We start from the raw sequence: 14,119 nt of genomic DNA, 5'->3' as shown, positions 1-14,119 counted from the left end.
CACATACATACAGTGCCCTCCACAATTATTGGCACCCCTGGTTAAGATGTGTTCTTAGGCTTCTAATAAATTCTTTTTTTTTTTCAAAATACTATGGGCTCACAACATAAAAAAGAGAAAACTCCACCCTTTAATTAAAGTACATTTATTAATTGAGAAAAAAAATCCTACATTAAGAAATACATTTTTTACATGAAATCATGTGTGCCACAATTATTGGCACCCCTAACAATTCCTAAAAAATAAATGTAAATAAAGCGTTTTTGTAATTTCTAGTTTCGCTTTTAAGGTTGATCACAGTAAATTGGACTGTTTAATTAGTAAATAATGACATCCTGCTGCGGTGGGTTGGCACCCTGGCCAGGATTGGTTCCTTGTGCCCTGTGTTGGCTGGGATTGGCTCCAACAGACCCCCGTGACCCTGTGTTCGGATTCAGCGGGTTGGAAAATGGATGGATGACATCGTGTGTCCCTGGGGTATAAATATGACGTGTATAAATATGAGTCCTATTGCTCTTGGTCACTCTTCAATATGGGAAACACAAGAGAATATGCTGTTCAAGTAAGTCAGATGTGTGTCAACCTTCATAAGTCAGGTAGTGGCTACAAGAAAATAGCTCCTGGCCTAAACCTGCCTGTATCTACAGTCGGAGGAATAATAAAGAAGTGTAAAACAACGGGAACTGTGACAAACAAGGCTGGATGAGGACCCAAGTTTATCTTGCCACCACGCACAATGAGGAGGATGGTCAGAGAAGTAAAAAATTCTCCAAAGCTCACTTTTAGAGAACTGCACCAAAGCGTGGTATTTTGGGGTCACAAAGTCTCCATGACAACCATAAGATGCTATCTTCATGCCAACAAGCTGTTTGGGAGACATACAAGGAGAAAGCCTTTTCTCACCTACAATCACAAACGTAAACGTCTGGAGTTTGCTAAGCGGTACTGGGGCTTCAACTGGGACTGTATGCTTTGGTCAGATGAGACTAAAATTGAGCTTTTTGGCAACAAACATTCTAAGTGGGTCTGGTGTGAATCCAAGAATGATTATGCAGAAAAGCACCTCATGCCCACTGTAAAGTATGGTGGAGGATCTGTGGTGCTGTTTCTCTTCCAAAGGCCCTTCTTAGGGTGTATGGCATCATGAACTCCTTGAAATACCAGGACATTTTAAATCAAAATCTGGTAATCTGGTGGCCTCTGTCAGAAAGCTGAAGATGGGTCGTCATTGGATCTTCCAGCAGGATAATGACCTTAAACATATGGCAAACTCTACACAAAAATGGCTCACCAGACACAAAATCAAGCTCCTTCCATTGCCATCTCAGTCCCCAGACCTCAACCCCATTGAAAACCTGAGGGGTGAGCGGAAGAGGAGAGGATCCAGGACTCTGAACGATCTAGAAAGATTGTGCAAAAAGGAATAGTCAAAAATCCCTGTCTCTGTATTCTCCAACTTTGTAAAATGTTATAGGAGAAGAATAAGTCCTGTCTTGTTGGCAAAAGGGGGCTGTACAAAATATTAACAGCAGGGGTGCCAATAATTGTAGCACACATGATTTCATGTAAAAAAAGTATTTCTTAATGTGGGATTTATTTCCTAATAAATAAATGTACTTCAATTAAAGGCTGGAGTTTTTTTTTGTGTTGTGAGCCTATATTTTTTGGGGAAAAAAAAGAATTTATTAGAAGCCTAAGAACATATCTTAACCAGGGGTGCCAATAATTGTGGAGCGCACTGTGTGTGTGTGTATATATATATATATATATACACATATATATACACACATACACACACACACACAAGTAATGCATGGTAATGCGCAGTGAATACACTTGACATGACCATACTCCCTTCTGCATGCCGCCAAGAGATAATTCTACAATAAAATAACAATAAAAAGAATAATAATTCCACAACTCTTCGCTTTTAATAAAAACCTGTAGTGCAGAGTTTCAGCGTAGTATATCTGTACCAAATTTCAGGCTACAGGTTATTTGATTTTTGAAGTTGTCCTTCCTGGGTTGATCTTTAATCTTGGAGGTCAATCATCACCCAAAAATTGGATGGTAGATGTCACGTAGTATATGTGTACCAAATTTCAGGCCAACAGGCCAAATGGTTTACGAGCTACAGGTGATTTAAAATCTTGGACAGACAAACGGACAGCCATGGTAGCGTATTATATAAGAAGATAAATATATATATATATATATATATATATATATATATATATATATATATATATATATATATATAGATACAGTTTGGGCCTACCAGGCCTAACTGGCATCCTCCCCCACCATCGAAGCCAACTCACCACCAGGTGGTGATCAGTTGAGAGCTCCGCCCCTCTCTTCACCCGAGCGTCCAAGACATGTGGCTGCAGGTCCAATGACATGACCACAAAGTCGATCATTGAACTGAGGCCTAGGGTGTCCTGGTGCCAAGTGCACATATGAACACCCCTATGCTTGAAAATGGTGTTCGTTATGGACAATCCGTGACGAGCAGAGAAGTCCAATAACAAAACACCGCTCGGGTTCAGATCGGGGGGGCCATTCCTCCCAATCACGCCCTTCCAGGTCTCACTGTCAATGCCCATGTGAGCACTGAAGTCTCCCAGCAGTACGAGGGAGTCCCCAGAAGGTATGCCCTCTAGCACCCCCTCCAGGGACTCCAAAAAGGGTGGATACTCCAAACTGCTGTTCAGCGCATACGCACAAACAACAGTCAGGACCCGTCCCCCCCACCCGAAGGCGGAGGGAGGCTACCCTCTCGTCCACCGGGGTAAACCCCAATGCACAGGCTCCAAGTTGGAGGGCAACAAGTATGCCCACACCTGCTCGGCGCCTCTCACCGGTGGCAACTTCAGAGTGGTAGAGAGTCCAGCCCCTCTCAAGGAGATTGGTTCCAGAGTCCAAGCTGTGCAAAATGAGCCCGACTATATCTAGCTGGAACCTCTCGACCTCACGCACTAGCTCAGGCTCCTTCCCCTTCAAAGAGGTGACATTCCACGTCCCAAGAGCCAGCTTCTGTAGCAGAGGATCAGACTGCCAAGGTCTCTGCCTTCGGCCACCACCCAAATCGCACTGCACCCGACCTCCTTTGCCCCTCTCATAGGTGGTGAGCCCATGAGAAAGGGGACCCACGTTGCCTCTTCGGACTGTGCCCGGCCATGCCCCATGGGTGCAGGCCCGGCCATCAGGCATTCGCCATCAAGCCCCACCTCCAGGCCTGGCTCCAGAGCAGGGCCCCGGTAACCCGTGTCCAGGCGAGGTAAAACGCCGTCCAAATTTTTTATTCGTCATAGGAGGTCTATTGAACCACTCTTTGTCTCATCCCTCACCTAGGACCAGTTTGCCTTGGGTGGCCCTACCAGGGGCATAAAGCCCCGGACAATAGAGCTCCTAGGATCATTGAGACACGCAAACACCTCCACCACGATAAGGTGGCGGTTCGAGGAGGGAGCCTAATGCAGGTCTTGAAAATCCTCAAAGGTACCTGATAAGCTAGGTCCAGCAGAATTCCTTCAGGTTAAGGTTAAATCACATACTCAAATACAGCAGTGGAAAGGAAGGGCACTTAGAACTGAAGCCAGGAAGCACTTTTACATGCAAAAAGTTGCTGGAAAGCTGAAACAAACTACTGGGGGACATGTAGTTGAAACAGAAACTTTGACAATCTTTAAGAAGAATTTGGATGAGATACTGGGACAGCTTAGGTATTAGGTAAACAAATGAGCTTGATGGACTAACATCCTCCTCTTGTTTGTCACATTTCTTATGTTATAAGTGCAAGGAAGCTTAAATGTCAACTCTAAAGTCATACAGAAGGAGTCACTGTGTTCATGCAAGTGCGATCTCTAATAGTCTGGCGTTTCATCAAGTGTTGGTTTCTGCCTTGTACAAGATGCCATTAGGATAGACTGAGGCTTTCTATAACTAAATAATGGAAAAAGTTGTCTAAGTACAGCAACGTCTGAACAAGTGGAGCCAACTATACATCGAGTCTAAAGAGGCTGAACAAGTCTAATGAATAAAAAGATCCAACTTTTTGCTTGACAAAAAACATTTTGCGAAAACCTAACCCTTCCTTCTAATATTAGTACATTTCATTTACATGGTACCTTTTCCAAATTGAAGTGCTTATAAATAGTACAAAGATTTACATGTATTTTGTAAAGTTTTAGCAGAAGCAGGTTAAGTGACTTGTTCAGAACAACATACGGAATAAAAGGTGGTAAATAAACCTTTAACATGGGTTTAAAAATCCATTGCTCTTGTTACTATGACAATTGACTGCCCCAAAAAACCTAAAATTAACACTAAATAAAAACCTGATCCCCTTGTTAAACATGGTGGAGGATGTACTCTGGTTTGGGTCCGGCTTTCTGCCAATGGTCTCAGACTAATTGCAATCGTTGTGGAAAAACAGATTCACCGTCAATTGAAAATATTCTGGAGAATGTTAGACTTTTGGCCTTGAACTGAAATTGTTCCAAGAGGGAGTCACCAACACAACACAATGATGGAAGACATCCCAGCAAATTAATGGAAAATGTGGGATGAACTTAAGTGGGAAATTTATGTGAGACGGCCAACAAATCTGGACCAGTAGAAGTTGCTTTATAAAGATGAATGGACAAAAGTAGTTTTAGAACACTCTTAATTAAATGCAAGAAACCTTTGACTTTTGGTATGGCTACGCTGACTAAACCAAAAATTTATTATAAATATAGGTTGGCTGTCATAACCATAAATTATATAAATTAAACATAACCTGAAAAAAATCACTTGATGTGATATGCTATTCTGAACACTCCCAATCAACTATTCTGGAGTAAAACTGGCAGATTTTGATCAGTGGCGCATTAACTGGCACACCACTAACAAATTTCCATTGTTGTCTGCTATAAGATCTCATGGCCCCCACCTGTATGGCAACATAATCAACCCTGCATGTGTCTTTGTTACTACCTGGTTTGTGTTAGCAAAGAAGCCAAAGCTGGATCTCACATGAAGCATAAATTAGACTTAAAGTCTTACACTGAATGGAGGGGCACAGATAAACAAAAATGAGATGTTTACAGATTATTACAGGATTCCAATATAATTTGCTTAACAAAATATTTATATTATTAATATATTTATATTATGGGGTGGAGTGGTGGCTCAGAGGCTAGGGATCTGCACTGGCAATCGGAAGGTTGTTGGTTCAAATCCCGTAAAACGCCTTGAGCAAGGTCCTTAACCTGCTCTGTCCTGGGTATGACGTTAATCTGCATCCCGCCCTACATGTAGGACCTCCAACCCGCAGAGAAATACCTGGGGCTTGGTGGCAGAATTTGCACTCCAGCTACCACAAAAAAACCTCCGACTGTTCCATTCCATCTGAACTGGTGTGGTGCTGAGGTCACACCTGTCACATGGCTGCCCTAATCTGGATCCTAAATTGGTTTGTCATGTGGTGGGTGTGGCAATGTGATGTATCAGCGCCTTCTCCTGGCCTCCTGCTCTCTATCCTTATTATGAAAAAAGCACACAAATTGTCATCTTGTAGTATAAAGCAACTCATATAAAGACATATTACAGTATAAGCCCTGGAATTTTAAAATCTACCCTAAAATATTCCGATGAATACATATTTCTAATACAATGTAATGGAGTTTCATTTACTAATTCATATGACAGCCCAAAAAGATTCTGTGATGTGGGCATCTGCACAATATATAGTGGTAGAACTCCTGTCTTGATTATAAAGCAGTAGCAGGGGTACCGGGGGCATTACCTATTTGTTGGCGGTCACTGAATACATTTTGGAAGAAAAAAAAATGGGTTATGGTGTGCCAGTGTCGAAAAGGTGAATCTGTATCAAATTTGGAGGACACATGTTAAATGGTCTGGACTTCTCCGGATGGGGGGCATTAACTACATTTTAAAATGTAACATAACCAACTGACATTTTAAAAAAATGAAAATCTGTGAAGATATGTTCAGCAGGGTGATATTTATATACCAAACACATAAACACATACATTCAGCTTTATTTATATCTATTAGCTGATCCCTAGTGTGCAATTACCCTTCATCTATAATAAATATCATGTTGAAACAAAGGGCTTTGTGACATTAATGCAACTTCTCCAGCGATTTTCAGTTGTAGTTTTCACTTACCTAATTTTAGTGAGTCAAGAGGCAAGTCGGTGGCATGCTCCAGAGAAGCCGGTCATGTTAGATGACATGCCCAGTGACTCATTCCGACTTGCTCTGATTAAAGTCTTTAGTTGTAGGGTCAAGTTTTGAGTGTATGAGAGTGGACAACCAATGAATACTCATCCAGAAGTAAAATGCATAGACTGCAGTGACCAAGCCTCACAAACAGAACACAGGCTGGTCTTTATGATGTCTTGTGTTTTATGTACTAAACAGAATAAGAAAAAAAATGGCAGAGATTGTGCTGAACTCACCATAAAGTGCTAACTCTATCAGGCAGCACATTATTGGCTGTCACAAAAAGGAGCAAGAACACCCAATGTGCAAAGTCAGCACTCATTTGGTAAATGTGACATGGGCAGCAATTTTCATTTAAGCAAACTAACATGGTCTGGCGACAAGATTGGCAACTGCAGTCAGCAAATCTGACATATAACTCGACATTAACCGCCAGAAGATGCTCAGAAAAGAATGCTCAAAAGAATGCATATTCTGTCAAATACAAATTCCTGTGTACGATTTTAATAGAATGCCTAATAATGTAGTTGTGTGGAGTCTGTAAATTTTATCCATGTCAGCATGATTTTTGTATGGACATTGTGATTCCTCTTAAGTGTGCAAGTCTGGCCGATGGGCAATGACTGATAGCACCTCAAATGGATGGACCCCCACTCAGGGCTTGTTCCTACTTTGGACTTAAAGCATCAGGAACAAGCTGTGGCTCTCATGAACACTGTATTCAAAAAAGCATGCTTGGAAAATTAATGAATGTACTCACTGACTAGTAAGAGAACAGAAACAGCAAGAGTACCTTTGTTTTCTAAGTTGCATATCTTCCATCACACCTTGGATGTGATCAACATTTTCTTTATTTTCAGCATTAACCTCCTTTCCACAAGCCCACGATGTCTGGTTGGATAGCTGGTCTAACAGGACTTGCCCCTTCTCCTGTAAGCCTTGCAAAGCGACATCTAGGGAAAGTATTGTTGCATATTAATAAAATGGTCCTACACACCTGAAATGTTTTATCAGAAGTGAATACTTACTATCCCAGCAAAGACTAGACTAATATAAATACACGCAGGCACTAATGATTTGAACTTTCAACAAAGCTGAATTACATCTGATGCAGGTGACTTACTGCTATGACATCTTGCATGTATTGCTATCTAAAAGACTTCCAAACAGGCATCCATTCCTGAATTTTTTTCTTATAAAAGTCTGGGCAAAATCACAACATACAGTACATCAGGATTTTATGGAGATAAATACATATTTTCGCTTAAGTACAGTAAAACCTTGGATTGCAAGTAACTTGGTTTGTGAGAGTGTTTTGCAAGACAAGCTCAAATTTTTATTAACTTGATAAACGAGCGAGGTCTTGCAATACGAGTAGTATGTCTACGCTTTGTCTGCCATGCAGAGGGCGTGAATGTGAGAGGAAGACTGATAAAACCAGTAAATCAATCATATATACAGGCTTCAATAAAAGGAAGCTGCAACTTTTCTTTTTTAAAAATCTCTTTTAAAAGTGTTGTGATATATGTCATACAAGATGCAGAATTAAAGGCTTACCTTATAGCAAATATTATTGAACAAGCAACAGCTAGGACTTTACAAGTTTTGCTTTAGTGAAATTGTATTCATCTTTTTTCAAACTTCTGATTTAAACCCAGGATTACAGAGGGCTGAAGCTGATCTTGGCAGCACTGTGCTCAAGGACTGAACCAACTCAAAATGAGATGCCAATTCAGTGCCATCCACACTTAGAAATTACAAGCAGACTCATCCTCACTGGGCTAATGTAGAAGCACTAAACAATGTGACTTGCTTCAGAACTGTAAGGTAGCAGCACTAGCCATTGTGCCACCATGCCACCCCAAATCCTTACCTACGCTCTTTAGTTTCTCTTCAAGGTGTTTTAACGTTTGCTGAATTGCTGCTCCATCAGCTGGTGCCACATCTGCACACAGCATCCCAAGCAAACCATCTAGCTGTTGAGATAACTATTAAAAAGGAAAGAAGAAGTGTCAAAAGCTATATCCATGGTAGTATAGGGAACATAAAACTCTACTAATAGTTCTTCATATTACAACTAAATTTCATCTTTGAGGTCAGGGAGTGGTCTGAAGAATTCCAAGTCAGCTGTGTGACTTGGCAGAAACTTACCACTGGGGATGGAAAGTTTGGCATCCATTACAGTACTTTTCTCAATTGTTTCTGCTAAATGTCAAAACAACCAGAACCATTTTTGAGCACTGCTCACTTTGAGTGTGTAGCTAGGCGTCTGTCTCGAATATCCCAGCAAGGCTTAATAATGTCTTTTGGTGAATTTTTATAATGGACCTCACTTACAAAACAGAAAAAAACACAAAGCAAAAAGTACACTAATGATAGTTAAGTATGTGCCACTGGTGTTTATTCCTTATGCCAGCCAGCTGTGTAAGTGTGACATCCCTTACCTCTCAATCACTCTGCGACTAACCACAACAAAATGATTCAAGTCACAAGGAATAAGGATGGCCTCCCGTGTGAGCCACAGATGATAGATAACCAATGAGCATGCAGATGAAAGTAAAATGCATACAATGCACACAAACAGAATCGAGTCCAATCATTTTTTATATTTTAAATTTTGTATTTTAGTTTTGTTTATAAAGTTTGTTTTATCTATTGTTCGGTTTCCTTGAGCTTTTAGAAAGGCGCCTACGATTAAATAAAATGTATTATTATTATTATTATTATCAAATCTATAAGAAAAAGAGTAATGACAGCCTCAAATCAAGAAAGTTGGCATTCTAGACTGCACCAAAGATCAGGCATGGAGAACTTTGGAGCCTGCAAAAAGGTCCACTTGTTGCCTCGTCTTAGTCAATCAATGACAGGGCAGAGAGAGACAACAGGTAGTGCACACTGAGCAGCAGCCAAAAATGAGTCAACATCCGAGTTCTTCTGCAACACAAGTAAAGAAATTACCAAGCGTGTAAATATTTAGACCCAGTGATTCCTAATCGGGTAAGGTGTATCATTTGGGACTCCGTGAGCAACCGCTTGTTCAACACACAGTCAAACAAGTGGTACCCAAGGATTTTCTGAAAAGACACAGTACCAAGGGAATCCAGTCTTCAACTCGGGTCACTGGATGGCGTCCATGTTTCAGAACCATATATCAAGACAGAAAGCAGGAGGACTCGACTTGGACCTTCATCCTTTTGCACAGATATCGACACAACCCTTTCCAGCGACCTCCTGAACCCCCATGCTCTCCCAATCTGCCTACTGACGTCATAGGAAGAGTTACCAGAGACAAACCTCTCAATGATGAGGTTGACACACTGCTGATGGCTGTGCCCAAGAGGTCATTAAAGTCCTGGCTCTTTGGTTTTTATCAGGACACTCGCAAGCCCAGACAGTCAGACTCCTCACTCATTCTCTCGAGTGCCCCCATCACAGCCTCCATTGACTCAGAGAAGACCACAACATTGTCGGCAAAATCAAGATCAGTGAATCTCTCTTCACCAACAGATGCCCCACAGCCGCTGGACCCCACAATCCTGCCCACCACCCAGTCCATGCAAAGCACTGAACAGAGTAGGAGCAAAAACACACCGCTGACGAACCCCAGAATCAACTGGGAAAACTGCAGAGGGTCTGCCTCCACTCTGCACAGCACTCATAGTACCAGTGTAGAGACCAGACATGATATCCAGCAATTTTGCCGCAAAGTCTCAGGATGTCCCACAGAGCAGCTTGATGAATTGAGTCGAACACTTTATGAAAATCGACAAAGGCTGCAAAGAAACTCTGACGATATTCGCATTTGCACTCCATGAGGACCCACAGTGCCAGAATGTGGTCAATGCTGGACTTCTTAGATGTAAAACCAACCTGCTCTGGTGCTGGTAGGTGAGCAAGTGATCAAGGACCCTATTTAGGATCACCCTAGCAAATGTTATAGAGCAGTCCTGTGCAGGTCTCCAGCTTTGCAAACTCGTCATATCACACACCCAATTTAATTGAGAGACGTTGGTGCGTATCAAGGGGGCTCTGTTGGACAGCAGGAACCGAGGAGTTAGGAGTTAGACTGTTGGAAAATCTCAGCGTGTTATATCAGGTTGATACTCGAGTAGGATAAGAAAGGTGACGGAATTGAGATGCAGAGTTTAAGATCATAGAACTTAGAACTTGAAATAAGTTTAAGGATCGGGCAGATGATTCTTTATTACGCTATAAAAATGACGGTTAATGTCTCTCTGCAATGCCCTGGGAGTAAAGCAGAAGAGCTGAAATTAAATTGAAAGGCTGCCTATACCACTGGGCCGATCAAAGTGATCATGAAACCATTGTGTGCAGGATAACATTCTTCAGGATTTGTGAAATATAAATGTAAATGAATGGATTTTTTAAATTTGTGTTTTTTTGAAATACATAATGAGTTCTTTTAACGTACTATGTACAATACACCTTGGTGTCTAATCTAATGCCTTACCAATCACATACTGTTAAGACATACCACACAGACTTCTCAGATCTTAACACTTACAAAGCATCAGTACAGAGGTCGTTTAACTCTGAAATGTGACATACTAAGATAACTTTACTTGGTGGTGGTTTGGCTGCATTATAATAATATACTGTATCTGTCAATACTGCAGGCTTCAGTGTAAGGCTTGTAAATCCTTTATTAATGTTAACAAGACCAAATTAAACTCTTATATTCACAACTAGTTTTACCAGTTTTATCACAAACTCTTAATATGTTACACTGTGGAGAGATGAACAGCCACCATAGTGATGCTCTGTAAGAACCCATTCACATTTGAGCACTGTAAATTTACAGCATTTGTTCGGCAATTTTCAAGCTTTTTAAGGGCATTTTGCAAATATTTTAAAGCTTTCTCAAACATTTTTGTCCATTTTCAGGTAGTTTAAATCACACTTTCTCAACCACTGGGTCATTTGGTGAAGCCTTATCTAGAGTACTGTGTGCAGTTTTGGTATCCAGGCTATTAAAAGGACATAGCAGCACTAGAAAAGGTCCAGAGGAGAGCGACTAGGCTGATTCATGACTACAGGGGATGGATTACGAAGAAAGATTAAAAGAGCTAAGCCTTTACAATTTAAGCAAAAGAAGATGAAGAGGAGACCTGACTGAAGTGTTCACAATGATGAAGGGAATTAGTGCAGTGGATCGAGACGGTGACTTTAAAATGATTTCTTTACGAACACGGGGACACAGTTGGAAACATGTGAAGGGGAAATTTTGCACAAACATTAGGAAGTTTTTCTTGATATAGACAACCATGGAAAAAGTGAGCAAGCAGTGAGGTAGACAGTAGGACTTTCAAAACTACGCTTGATGTTATTTTGGAAGAATTGTGAATTTCCCCTTGGGATCAATAAAGTATCTATCTATCTATCTATCTATCTATTAAATGGATTGGACTGGCGAGCTGTGTTGGACTGAATGGCCTGTTCTCATCTAGATTGTTCTTGGGAGAAAAAAAAAACGAAAGTGCTGAACAAGGAAGGTGAAGGATTTCAATATTTTGCACAGGTGTTTCCATGCATAAGCGACGCCAAGATTAATCAAAGCATTTTTGTTAGTCCACAAATCAGATATGTCATCAATGAAAAGAGGTTCAAAGATCTGTATAGAGAAGCATAAGAAAAATCACATGGAAGGCATTCAAGGATACTGTTGAGAATTTTCTTAGCAACCACAGAGCTCCAAACTACATCCAGCTTGTTGAAAAGGTTGAGATTGCAGGTCATGTGTTTCTGTAATTAAACATCTATTATATAATAGATCCTTAAGGTCCGTCTTTGTGTTCAGTCTCTGTGAGCTGATTGGTCAGTTTGGCTTTGGCGATACAATCAAAAGAGGAAGTGCTAGTGTGAGACAGATGGGGAGAAGTAAACAAATAGGAGACATGCCGAGTGTCTCCTTCAAAGATAGGGAGTATAAAAGTGGACAAGAGGTGAGCAAGGCGCTTCAGAGTCTGTGGAGCAGGCTTTAAAGGAACACGCGAGAGAGAGAGAGAGAGAGCGTGCTCTGGTCAAGACTGGTTCAGACACACATGGACACCGAGGAAAGGCACTCAAGGTATCTGTAATGTACGTCAAGATATACAGTGGTGTGAAAAACTATTTGCCCCCTTCCTGATTTCTTCTTCTTTTGCATGTTTGTCACACAAAATGTTTCTGATCATCAAACACATTTAACCATTAGTCAAATATAACACAAGTAAACACAAAATGCAGTTTTTAAATGATGGTTTTTATTATTTAGGAGAAAAAAATCCAAACCTACATGGCCCTGTGTGAAAAAGTAATTGCCCCCTGAACCTAATAACTGGTTGGGCCACCCTTAGCAGCAATAACTGCAATCAAGCGTTTGCGATAACTTGCAATGAGTCTTTTACAGCGCTCTGGAGGAATTTTGGCCCACTCATCTTTGCAGAATTGTTGTAATTCAGCTTTATTTGAGGGTTTTCTAGCATGAACCGCCTTTTTAAGGTCATGCCATAGCATCTCAATTGGATTCAGGTCAGGACTTTGACTAGGCCACTCCAAAGTCTTCATTTTGTTTTTCTTCAGCCATTCAGAGGTGGATTTGCTGGTGTGTTTTGAGTAATTGTCCTGTTGCAGCACCCAAGATCGCTTCAGCTTGAGTTGAAGAACAGATGGCCGGACATTCTCCTTCAGGATTTTTTGGTAGACAGTAGAATTCATGGTTCCATCTATCACAGCAAGCCTTCCAGGTCCTGAAGCAGCAAAACAACCCCAGACCATCACACTACCACCACCATATTTTACTGTTGCTATGATGTTCTTTTTCTGAAATGCTGTGTTCCTTTTACGCCAGATGTAACGGGACATTTGCCTTCCAAAAGTTCAACTTTTGTCTCATCAGTCCACAAGGTATTTTCCCAAAAGTCTTGGCAATCATTGAGATGTTTCTTAGCAAAACTGAGACGAGCCCTAATGTTCTTTTGCTTAACAGTGGTTTGTGTCTTGGAAATCTGCCATGCAGGCCGTTTTTGCCCAGTCTCTTTCTTATGGTGGAGTCGTGAACACTGACCTTAATTGAGGCAAGTGAGGCCTGCAGTTCTTTAGACGTTGTCCTGGGGTCTTTGTGACCTCTCGGATGAGTCGTCTCTGCGCTCTTGGGGTAATTTTGGTCAGCCGGCCACTCCTGGGAAGGTTCACCACTGTTCCATGTTTTTGCCATTTGTGGATAATGGCTCTCTCTGTGGTTCGCTGGAGTCCCAAAGCTTTAGAAATGGCTTTACTGTATAACCTTTACCAGACTGATTGATCTCAATTACTTCTGTTCTCATTTGTTCCTGAATTTCTTTGGATCTTGGCATGATGTCTAGCTTTTGAGGTGCTTTTGGTCTACTTCTCTGTGTCAGGCAGCTCCTATTTAAGTGATTTCTTGATTGAAACAGGCAGGTGTGGCAGTAATCAGGCCTGGGGGTGGCTACGGAAATTGAACTCAGGTGTGATACACCACAGTTAGGTTATTTTTTAACAAGGGGGCAATTACTTTTTCACACAGGGTCATGTAGGTTTGGATTTTTTTTTCTCCCTAAATAATAAAAACCATCATTTAAAAACTGCTTTTTGTGTTTACTTGTGTTATATTTGACTAATGGTTAAATGTGTTTGATGATCAGAAACATTTTGTGTGACAAACATGCAAAAGAATAAGAAATCAGGAAGGGGGCAAATAGTTTTTCACACCACTGTATCATGTTTTCCTAAATATATTCTATTATCACACTTTGACAGGTAACGTGGGCTAGTATCAATAATAAATTGTCATGAGCTTTTCAAATATCCCTACAGTCCTTATTTAACTTTCTGGAATTAATTATTCTGCTTAATTATACACCCA

The 14,119-nt window shown here is 41.0% G+C and overlaps 1 protein-coding gene across 3 annotated transcripts in view; it reads right to left on the bottom strand.

The window, feature by feature from the left end:
- The window catches only part of sestd1 (SEC14 and spectrin domains 1), a 167,498-nt gene that overhangs the window by 15,839 nt on the left and 137,540 nt on the right, over positions 1 to 14,119 (bottom strand). For all 3 annotated transcript variants that reach the window (XM_039757762.1, XM_039757765.1, XM_039757763.1), the window contains exons 13-14: positions 8,108 to 8,222; positions 7,028 to 7,187 (exon numbers count right to left, since the gene is read on the bottom strand). In XM_039757762.1, coding sequence (XP_039613696.1) covers positions 7,028 to 7,187; positions 8,108 to 8,222 — 275 coding nt within the window. The remainder of the gene's footprint in view (positions 1 to 7,027; positions 7,188 to 8,107; positions 8,223 to 14,119) is intronic.

Source organism: Polypterus senegalus, chromosome 6 (assembly GCF_016835505.1).
Source record: "Polypterus senegalus isolate Bchr_013 chromosome 6, ASM1683550v1, whole genome shotgun sequence".
In the NCBI taxonomy this organism is placed as follows: domain Eukaryota; kingdom Metazoa; phylum Chordata; class Cladistia; order Polypteriformes; family Polypteridae; genus Polypterus; species Polypterus senegalus.
This window is presented reverse-complemented; position numbering and strand designations above follow the sequence as displayed.